The sequence below is a fragment of the Pituophis catenifer genome, unplaced genomic scaffold (assembly GCF_029215685.1).
Source record: "Pituophis catenifer annectens isolate HBS135680 unplaced genomic scaffold, rPitCat1.0.hap2 SCAF_2, whole genome shotgun sequence".
Lineage (NCBI taxonomy): Eukaryota > Metazoa > Chordata > Lepidosauria > Squamata > Colubridae > Pituophis > Pituophis catenifer.
In genome coordinates, this window is record NW_027256882.1 from 223,471,707 (window position 1) to 223,483,484 (window position 11,778).

Below are 11,778 nucleotides of genomic sequence, written 5' to 3' on the forward strand. Positions count from 1 at the left end.
TTCCCAATTTTTATATGGGTCATTAGTTTTATTTGTGCTTCATTGTAGTTCGCCGGGTGCCACCAAGATTCTCAATCCCACCCACTAACCATGAAATTATGCCGGGAGGAAGTGTTAACATCACCTGTGTTGCTGTGGGGTCACCAATGCCATATGTAAAATGGATGCTGGGAGCTGAAGATCTGACACCAGAAGATGATATGCCAATTGGAAGGAATGTCCTAGAGCTCAATGATGTTAGGCAGTCTGCTAATTATACCTGTGTGGCCATGTCCACTCTTGGTGTTATAGAAGCAATAGCACAGATAACTGTAAAAGGTATGAAGTTTAATTGAAGCATATGCATGTTTTAACCTGCTTGTAAAAAAAACAAAATTAGTAGTAACTCACAATTTTGCAAATAATTTTTAATGGATTAATTATGCATCCACATAGTATTAGATGTAGGCTACAGGTGTAATATCAATTTCAATATTATGTTTGAAGGTGTTTAGAATAAGACCCAAGTTTCTTCTAAAATTTAAAATTACTTCCTTGTCATCTGATTACAAGAATAGCTGTTATAAGTTCTAAAAATAGATGGGAAAAGGGTCAAAGAGGAGCCAATTTACAAATCTATTCCCAGATGGTTAGAAATAATCTATAATGTTGCCAGAAACCTAGGCCAGACTAAATGAAATTGAAGATAGTCTTAACTTGCAAAATCTTGGCCATGTTGGTTAATTAGGGCTTTTTCTGATTGCTGCCCTGCCCAAGGTTGAATGTCTCTGCTAGGTTTTTGTGACAAATAGGATACAAATGGGAAAAGAGAAGAACCTGGTTGCTGGCCTTAATTCCTTTCAAGATGCAGCCTGACGAAGAAAGATGAGCTGGTTGCAAAGGAACTGTTAAACCCCATAGTCCTATTTATGAATACTTGGTCACTTGGTCACTACATCCTATATGAACATCCAGTATGAACATGCTGACTTGTCAGGTATTGTAATGACCTGACTCTTTCAATTACAGTTTTCCCTAGGTATGTTGAAAGTCTTTCTTCTATGAACCTGCCCAGACAGACCCTCAACATGCCTAGGACAAACCCTGATTGAAACAGGTCCAAATAATCAGTTTCTTGCTGATATAGGGTATCTGCAGTTGCAAGACTACCATTTTTTAAAATTTAGAAATAGAAGATTACAGATGGTTATTATATTGACCTTCTGGATCACATGAAGGCTTTTTCTCAGGACTGCTCCTTTAATCAAGAAGGATTGCATCCCTGACTTAAGCAGGTATTAAACATGGGATCAGTCCTGACCTGGCTTGGAGAGCTAAGGTCAAATAAACAACTGGTGAAGCTCATCTCCCCAATATCCTGTCCACTTCCTCTTAATGTACAAACCGAAAATAAAAAGATCTATATGACAAGAAAGCTGTTTCTAAGATTACTTGCCTAAAACTTATACCTAATTGGATTTTATCTCAAAGTGAATCCAATCGACCTTGTCTGTAAAGATTACCACCACCCCCAATTGCCAAAAGCTCATATCCAATACACAGTAGCTCTTCTCCTGTGTAGCCACCAGGTTGTGGAATGCACAGTTCAGTGGAGTGCTATAGTTTTAATACATGTTTTGCATTATTGAGGAAAACAACATCATTTAGAAAAATGGCCCTATTTTCAACAGACCTTTAATTGTTAGTTGAAGTTTGTTGAATGGTATTGATTTATTTTTATTTGATTTTATTTTTGTTCCTGTGTATTTTACTTATTATAAATATTATAAATGTATTATAATAAATATAAAGTATTATCATTATTGTAAACTTATTTGAGATATAAAACAAATAAGTGCTCAAAATCCGAAGTGTGGAAGTTACACAATGAGAATCTAGGGAAAAAAAGAGCTAAGATATAAATCAGGTTTGTAAGCATAGACAAAAAAATATTCCAAAATAGCAGAAATACCAGGAACAAATATTTTGGCTATTAATGTGTAGATGTCTTCACTCCTGTGGGGTTTTGAAGATTCTTCTATCTCATAAACTTGTTGGGATCATCCTCAGTCAGTTTTAGAGGAATTTCCTACAATTGAGCCATATATTCACAATTAGAACTATGCATTCTTTAAAACAGTAGGATATTCTAAAAGGGCTTTTTATTTTCAATGGTCAAAATATTCATTAGATGTAGTTAATATCCATTGAAATTAATGGCATATTTTAATTATGATCTAAGTCTTTTTTATTTATTCGGGTAGGAACTAAATGTAACTAAATTAAAACCTGACTTTGTTCCATTCCTTCCTCTTCTCTGATGCCCTTCCTCTTCTTCTCTATTATATGCCCCTCTCCTATAAAATTCAGTATATGAGGCCTGTTAAAACACATTTAGACTTGTGTTTAAGATTAGAAAAGTTTTAATGCTTTTAAAATAATTTGTTTTTCTGGAAGATATTGAATAAACACTTAATATTTGAAGGCTTATCATTTGCAGAGTGATATGGGTGGCATAAAAATTACACAAACAAATAAATACATATTTTTCCTTATATATTTTAATAGATATTTTCTGTTCTCCAGATAACTATGGATTTCCTTAGTTATTTTTATGCTTCTCTTCTAGTTACATTTTTCCCCCGGTTGAATAAATTTTATTATATTTTTCTAGCATTGCCCAAACCTCCAGGAACTCCTGTTGTGACCGAAAGCACAGCAACAAGCATTACTTTGACCTGGGATTCTGGAAATCCTGAACCAGTGTCTTACTACATAATCCAGCATAAACCTAAGAATACTGAGGAACTATATAAAGAAATTGATGGAGTAGCCACAACAAGATATAGTGTGGCTGGCTTAAGCCCATATTCCGAATATGAGTTCAGAGTGGTTGCTGTGAATAACATAGGAAGGGGTCCACCCAGTGAACCTGTGACAACACGGACCTCAGAGCAAGCACCATCTAGTGCACCACGTAATGTACAAGCTCGTATGTTGAGCTCAACCACCATTTTAGTGCAGTGGGAAGAACCTGAGGAACCAAATGGTCAAATACAAGGCTACAGAGTGTATTACACTATGGATCCTTCCCAACATGTCAACAGCTGGTTAAAACATAATGTGGCTGATAGCCATATCACCACCATTGGGAATCTTGTACCACAGAAAACTTATTCAGTAAAAGTACTTGCCTTTACCTCAGTTGGAGATGGACCACTTTCTAGTGATATACAAGTCATCACTCAAACAGGAGGTAAGATGGAATTTATGGTAATCTCTTCCAATCAGTTTTGCAATGGGTTGACAATTGTTCTAGGCAATATGATTAAAGATGGTTATGCTGGGAAACTGCAAGGAAGGGACCCAGCTTGGAGGTTTTTTTTTTTTTTTTTAATTTGATTTATATGCCGCCCTTCTCCGAAGACTCAGGGCGGCTTACAATGTGCTCAGCAATAGCCTTCATCCTTTTGTATATTTATACAAAGTCAGCTTATTGCCCCCACAACTGGGTCCTCATTTTACCTACCTTAGAAAGGATGGAAGGCTGAGTCAACCTTGAGCCTTGGCGAGATTTGAACCCTGCAGTAATTGCAGGCAGCTGGTCTTAATAACCAGCTTAATAACAGGGTGCCTTAAACTCCTGTACTACCAAGGAGTTGTTGCATAGCTGCAAGCAGCCTCTAAGCTTGATCTCTCCCAAGGTGAAGCCTTATCTAGTCATTCTCAAGGAAAGGAAAGCAGTCTGAGGAGATTCTAATAACTTAGGTAAAAGGTAATAACTGTTAGTAATTGTCAAGACAGACAAATCATATAATAACAAATGCTGGAAATGCCATGAGCGCATTTTACCATATGTAGCAGATATGCAAAAAAAAAAAAAAAAAAAAAAAGCAAAACACTCCCCCAAAAAAGTACAGGGAAAAAAAAATACATGGCATTATTTAGAAAGTGTTTTTTTTTTAAATTTTTTTATTCATTTTATATTTTAAATTACTAACATTACAAACAACATATACAATATTTCACCCTGTGCTATACATAAGAAAGGAAGATTTGGTTCTTCGGATATATCCTCATGATCGCCAAAATCCACGTTCTCGGGGTACAGGTACTGAAGCATCCAATTTTCCCAGCGCATAGTCCACAAATGGTTTCCAAATTTTCCAGAAATTAGAAAGTGTTAAAAATCAAATTTTGAAATGAAACCACAATTCAAAATTAGGCATAATGCCAAGGGATCTCAACAAAAAATACTACAATTAATTAAGACATTTACTAAGAAACATGTTCACAAAATTTATCACAGTATTGAAAAAGAGAGATGTTATTGATTATATCAGATTGGGAACCTAGGTTTGGAGAATACTCGGTAATGGCAAAATTAACAACCCAAATTTCTAACAGAAGTTTGACCAAATTTAAGCAAGAATATATTTCCTATTATTCAGCAAGGTATAATTTAGCATTTAGTATGTGATTTTTAAGGGGAAAAAGAATTGACCAAAGAACTTAAATCAGAAACTCATGAACATTTTAATTGTTCACAAATATTATATATCAATATGACTAAAGAGAAATATTTACCTATAAAGTTTTAGTAGTTCTTCTTACTCCCTTTTTTTACCCTATTACTTAATAACAAAGTAGTAGAGGAATTTGGAACTTAGTTCAGAGATTTAAAGTCTTTAAAATCCTTTTAATAATTGTTAAAAACAATCTATTTTCTATTTAATATTTAAAAAGGCTTTTCATCTGTAAAAAAGTTAATTTCCATCAGTGATATAGTGAGACTAATTACAATTTTTGTAACTTTGCTTACTAATCTTTTCATCAATTTTTTTTTTTTGTTTGTTCATTTTCTTTATATTCCTATTTCCTTACTAGGAAAAAAGTCTCTACATATTTTTTTAAAAAAATAGCATTAGGAAATTGGGATTCCAAAAACATCAAAAGGATTGCTCCACAATAAAAACAGTTTCTCATCTGCTCTTTTATGGTAAATTGTAGAGTAAAAAAATAATTATTTTGCATAGGCCAATCCAAAAATACTTATTTCTTGGTTGTATTTTTTTACAGGCTAGGTATTACAATTTACAAAGAAAGGAAAAAAAAATAATACTAATTCAAGTTGAAGTTTAAAACAATATTTAAAATAGATGGTATAGATAATAAAAAGCCCAAAATAAGTTATGAAATAAAAGTGGATATCTAATAGATCTAAAATATTATATGGCTAATATATTCTGATACACCGTTAAAAGTTTAAAATACTATAAAATAATCCATATCCAAATTGTAGACAAAATATATCTCTACTGAACTTGGTTAAGATGGTTCATAACCATAACTTAAACACCTTTACAGCCATAAGGGATCACAGAAATGACCTTGGGGAAGCTATGCAGTGGCCATTACAAACAAAATTGATATTAGCCCTAAAAGTGGCAAACATAAACAATAATGAATATTAAAGAATGGACAGCATTTTTCTTTCCTCCCTCTTATACCCAAGACAATTAAAGTGGAGTCATTTTAAATTTCTTTCTAATGTTTTCTTCTTATTCTGAGCTGAAATCCTATTTGAAACTTTGTTTGCATAGTTTCTCCAGGTCATCACCCTAATTGTTACAACAGATGGAATTTAAACTCAAATCACCTAACTGATTGATTATCTTACGTTATATGAATTAGTTAGAGCCTTGGTGGTGCAGCGGACTAAGTGCTGTTATGTAGCACTTAGCTGCCAGCTGCCTACAATTAGTGCGAGTTCAAATCTCACCAGGCTCAAGGTTGACTCAGCCTTCCATCCTGCCGAGGTAGGTAAATTGAGGACCCGGATTGTGGGGGCAATAAGCTGACTTGGTAGAAACACTGCTTATGGGGGGCCAAAAGCCCTAATAAGCAAGTATATACAAAAAGAATGAAGGCTATTGCTATAAGTGCATTGTAAACCGCCCTGAGTCTTCGGAGAAGGGCAGCATATAAATTGAACTAATAAATAAGTTCTTCCAAACTAATTTGTTTTTTGGGTTCCTGGTTGAATTTCTTTTCATTTCATTTTTTCAACAATTTATTTATATGATAAAAATATTATCATTTTTTTTAATTTTTAAACACACAAATTACATCTCTGCTGATCTGTCCATAGCACACACACATATACACACGTACAGCATTTTGTTTTAAGAAATAAATATATTTTATTCCATTCTATCTGGGGAATTAAAAAATAGGTTGCATTGATCTATCCATGGAACAGAATTTGTCTTCTTGTCCCTATCCTCAGGATGGTTAAAAACAAAACCTCTGGAGAAGAAAGTAGAGAAAGGAAATTTATATCCATAAATTTTATCTATCTCATTTATAAGTTCCATTCACACAAAATAGGGGTGCCTAAAAATGATCTGAAAGAAGCTACTGTGTTCATTCAGTAAGTGCTTCCTTTCCAAGTAAAATTATGCCAGCAAGGTCAGTTCTAATATAGTACAAAAGAAAAAGTTACTCCCCTCAGCCATTCCACAGTCTCAATGTTGATTCCTCCTAACTGCTACTAAAAACAAATACTTTAAGGACAGCATCTCTTGTAACATCATTTTAAACTTAATCAGTGATATAATGGTGTGTTGATATCAAAAACAACTACTATATGCATTTTAAAATTTACTTGGCTGTAAGATCTGGGGGGGGGGAATGTTAAGTATTCCAGCTTTTTTTGCTGGATATAGATATCAGGTCTAAAAATGTGTTATGGTTTGGTTAACAATTAAAGCAAATACATTTGCTTCTTAGGATTTGTAAAATTGCACATTTCACAATGAAGTCTTAATGTACATAATTATTGTCATTATGAAAATCTGCTATACACTTTACATTTTCAGACGCCTGGAGAGACATTAGCAATGGGCTGCTCCTAGGAAATGATTAGCAGATAAAAAAAAGTTCACAATTAAGGTGGCATTAAAACAGAAACCCATGATTAGGTTACAGTAGCTAGTAACAAATAGCCTTTGGAATTACTTCAAGTAAGGGTTTACATAGCTAGAAAGCTGGTAGATGATTTATTATTCATGTTATCTAAAGAAGTGTTTGTCAATCTCTGTATGGATTTCCAAGTCGCACAATTTCTCTAACCAGCATAGATAGATATCAACCCATTTTAACAGATAAATACAGATAGTCCTCAATTTACAACAGTTCATCTAAGTGACCGTTCAAAGTTACAACAGCCCTGAAAAATGTGATTTCTGACCATTTTTCAAAGTTAGAATCTTTGCAGCATCGCTATGATCATGTGATCAAAATTTGGCTGCTTGGAAACTGGTTCATATTTATGACGGTTTCAGTGTCCCAAGGTCATGTGATCACCTTTTGTGACCATCTGACAAGCAAAGCCGATGAGGAAGCCAGATTCACTTAACAGCTGGTTTACTAACTTATCAACTGCAGTGAGTCACTTAACAACTGTGGCAAGAAAGGTCGTAAAATGGGGCAAAACTCACTTAACAAATGTTTCACTTAACAACTGAAATTCTGGGATCAATTGAGGTCATAAATCAAGGACTACCTGTAATGATACTTCTATAGTACAAAGAACTGGCACGAATACCACAATGATGAAGAAGAGTACTAGGAGATGAGGTATTTAAAAACTGTAGCCTATATAAATTAAACTGAGTCCTTGAAGGCTTTGGGTTTTTTGAGTAAATGCTCTTATATGCTCTTGTTTCAGTCCCAGGACAACCACTAAACTTCAAAGCTGAACCTGAATCTGAAACAAGCATATTACTTTCTTGGACACCACCACGATCTGATACAATCTCCAATTATGATCTTGTTTACAAGGATGGAGAACATGGTGAAGAGGTAAATAAACTGTTATTTTTCATGTTTGAAAACATTTTGCAACTATTGCAAGATCTTCTAAATTACACTTCCATTCTTTGCACAAATTATAATAGTAAATCAGCCTTCTCTTCATCCTGAATTCAAAACAACAAAATACAACTTTAGTATAGATGTCTCTGCTTTGTTTTTTCTCCTGTTCAATTGTATTTCATACTCAGACTGCCTGGACAAAGTCCATGAAGTTTTTTAGCAGTAGTCTGCCACTGTCTCTTTCCTACGCCTGTAGCGTGAATAGTATCATGGCATGGTTTGATACTGTTTCTCAGCATTACCAGCAAATTTTCCCCAAATATTATCTGATAAAATGTAGTGGTAACTCTAACACAGCTGGTAAATTTGTTGTGTTATGGATCATATTGTATACAGGTCATCCTCGTTGCCTTGGGCATTGATAATTTGCAGCAAAATAGGAATAAAATAGTAATTTTGCAGTTAATCCCTGCATTTGCAGCCTTCACAGGTCTGAAAAATCGAATGAAAGCTGAAGTCAGATCGAAAACACAGTCACGTGATTTTTCACTTATAGATTGCTTTGCTTAATGACTGAGCTTCCTGTTCCATTTGTGACACTAAACGAGGATTTTGTGTAACAAATGCAAATATCATGGGAATAAGTACTTTGATTTATGTTATTTTTTTATACACATTTGAACGTATGTACAGAGTTGCATATTGATACCTTATCCTGTTATTCAGTTCTTGGAACAACCGGCTATGTGCCATAAACTAGGGCATGGATGACCATCTGAATGTTCTCCCATTTTCCAAGAATGGGCACAACTAGGGCAGAAGATGAACCTGTGCAAACATTTAGTCACAGCCATCACCTGATTCTCAAGCAGGAGCTGTAAGGAGAATCCAGTAGTTCCCTAGTCTCAAATGGGGACGTGACTGCTGTTGACAGCCCATCCAAGACCAAGAGCAACAAATTCCTAAATCTAGTTGGCCATAACCACCTAAGTTTAGCAGGGTTTTGCCTGTATCTATTCCTTTCCATCCCAATGGCTTCCGGACACAACTTTATCTGCCTCAAGACAAATATACTGTTTGATATCATCTACATACTGATCATATTGCATCCCAAACTTCTGACGTCATCAGCGGTTTCATATAGATATTAAATAGAAAAGCAGAGGACATGAATGTCCTTGCTTAGAACATTGCTAATATAAATTTGATACCATATATTTTATTCAGAAAGTCAATCAATTATAATGTATAAAAACGTAGATATATTTTGATGGAGCAGTTAAAAGCATGTGGCCACAAACCAGGAAACCATGAGTTTTAGTCCTGCCTTAGGCATGAAGCTTTATTCGATGCCTTTGGGACTGTCACACATTCTCTCTCCTAGGAAGAAGGCAGTGGCAAACCACTTCCAATAGCTTGCCAAGAAAATTGCAGGGTCTAATCCAATGATGTCTAATGTTTTCCGGACCGAGTGCTCAAAGCATGTACGTCCGAACCCCCAAAATGCAATGCATGCTCTGCCCCTGTCCATGCGGTCTGTCTGCCGTGCATGTGCGGCAGTTTGTGTGCCCACAGGGTGCTGCGTGCCACCTCTGGCACACATGCCATAGGTTCGCCATTATGTGTCTAGTCTGACTGTGTATGTATGTATGTTTGTGTGTGTCTATAAATTTACTTCTAAGAAGTACTATATATTCATTTGTGCAATTTACAGAGCAAGTGACTTACAGTACTTTTGAAACAGAGCAGTGATTTTGAAAAATCTTGTTTCTTCATGTCTTAATAACAACTTAGACTTAGTTGAAAGAGATTTCCATTTATATAAATTGTCGATGGAAGAAATGTAGTGATTGCTTCATTTAGGACTTTTCATTATGTAGATTGTTGTTATGTGGATGTGTCCATGTTGGTACTTTTTACTGCCAGCCAGTTTTGTAAGGGTTAGTCTTAGTACAATAACAGATTTCAGGCAATATGGTTTTGAGGCATGGAGTTGTAGCTACGTATAGTAATTTCAGTAATGTTCAGCTGCTGTTGTAAAACACCTAATTTTATGCTTGAATATTAGACATTTTTTGATTGAAATCACAACTTAGAATTAATTTATTCTTTATTTGTAATTTACCATTCAGCAGAGAATTTCTATTGATCCAGCTACATCTTATCACTTGCAAGGCCTAAAACCAAATAGCTTATACTACTTTCGTTTGGCTGCACGTTCTCCACAAGGTCTTGGTGCGTCAACAACAGAAATTTCAGCTAGAACAATGCAGTCAAGTAAGTGCCTCTCCTTGATTTCTTAATTTTTTTCTTATACTTCTTCTAGTTAACAAGCACAGAAGGTGTGATTATTACATTATTACATTGCAAAGAAGTTTAAGCATGGAAAATAAGGGCATCTCACCTTCCTCTCGTTCACCATAATCTATGGTACCATGCCCAGATTTGTTCCATAGGTTCCAAGCAGGAACATCCATGGCTAATTGCAGGACTAAAGAAAAATATATTCTATCGGTGATACTTTTTTTAATTCTTAGAGAGATCAACAAATTGCTATTCTAATAATGTTTTTGGGAGTAGTCGCTCCTTTTTTTGTTTAGGAAGCTTATTCTGAGATCTTGTAGGAAATTTAAAATGGCTACCACTGAAAACAAGGGCATTCTTTGTTACTTAGTGAAGACAGAAATAAATATCTATAGAAAAATAGTTTGTAAAGGTAGGTTTATCAGTCCTCTAGTGGATAGTTTCATTTCATAACACATTTAATATCCTGTAGCATGGCATCTGATGCAACATTAGTTCAAATCTTGAAAATTTTGCTTCGTTCCATATAAATATCTTGATAAATAAAGAACAAATATGCTGCATGCAAAAGTAACTCCAAAGGTTTAAAAAAGGATTTCATGCATCCTTTTTAGGAAATAAGGAAATCAGATATTAGCATTGCAACACTGTCCAAATAAGGGCAATTGTGCTCCCTGTGCAAAAACATGAGGAATACAATTTGAAGAATTAAGTTGAGGGACAAACCATTTCATAGAACATTTTATTGACAATTACCAGGTCCATATAATGAATTTTCATCAAATAACTATTTCTAGTTTGCTCTTGTCCATTAAACAATAAAACAGAATTGGGATGTACACAGAAATTAAATTGACTTCTAAGTATTATGTTGGGGGCCAGAAATCAGTTTCAAGTTTAATGTGATGTATAAAAATGGATGTAAGTAATCTAATAAAAGCTTTCCTATAGTTTTTAATAATAATATTTCACTAATAAACTAAAGCTCTATTTTAAATGTATCTATTTAAAAATAGTCACTTGAGTTTTTGAGTAGAAAGGATTAATGTTGAAGTTAAGTGAATTATATTAGTTAAATTATTTTGCCTTTTTTAACCAATCAAATTTTTTATGTTCTAGTAATTTTGTATTGTGTGTGGGTTGAGTGGGTGGTGTATGTATTATAAAATTGCTAGTAGATTTCAATTCTTTGCTAGCCAAGGTTTTTCCAAGAGGAGCTAAAATATTAAACGGTATCTTCATTTATGGTAAGTACAAGTTACAGTCAGATCCAACAGCCATGTCACTTTTTCATGGTAGGTAAATCTTTGACTAAGACAAATGAAAACTCCTTTCTGATTCTGCATGTTTTACATTTTATTGGCTACAATTGTGTTTTAATAAATTTTTAATTTAAAATACAGAGTAGGTAGAAAAAGGAAAAATGGAAAATTCAGATACTTCTATCTTGATTTTTCAGAATTGAACAGTGCAGGAAAGATTGGTCAGTGGGTAAACTGGTGGGAGGGAAGGAAGGAAGGAAGGAAGGAAGGAAGGAAGGAAGGAAGGAAGGAAGGAAGGAAGGAAAGAAGGAAGGAAGGGAGGGAGGGATTGGGATGGAAAGAAGGGAAGAAAGGA

General features: G+C 34.5%; 1 protein-coding gene across 1 annotated transcript in view; it reads left to right on the forward strand.

Moving 5' to 3' along the window:
* Positions 1–11,778, forward strand: part of PTPRD (protein tyrosine phosphatase receptor type D) — a 280,660-nt gene that overhangs the window by 134,940 nt on the left and 133,942 nt on the right. Inside the window, exons 9-12 of the mRNA XM_070935556.1 lie at positions 49–318; positions 2,654–3,235; positions 7,712–7,845; positions 9,990–10,134. Coding sequence (XP_070791657.1) covers positions 49–318; positions 2,654–3,235; positions 7,712–7,845; positions 9,990–10,134 — 1,131 coding nt within the window. The remainder of the gene's footprint in view (positions 1–48; positions 319–2,653; positions 3,236–7,711; positions 7,846–9,989; positions 10,135–11,778) is intronic.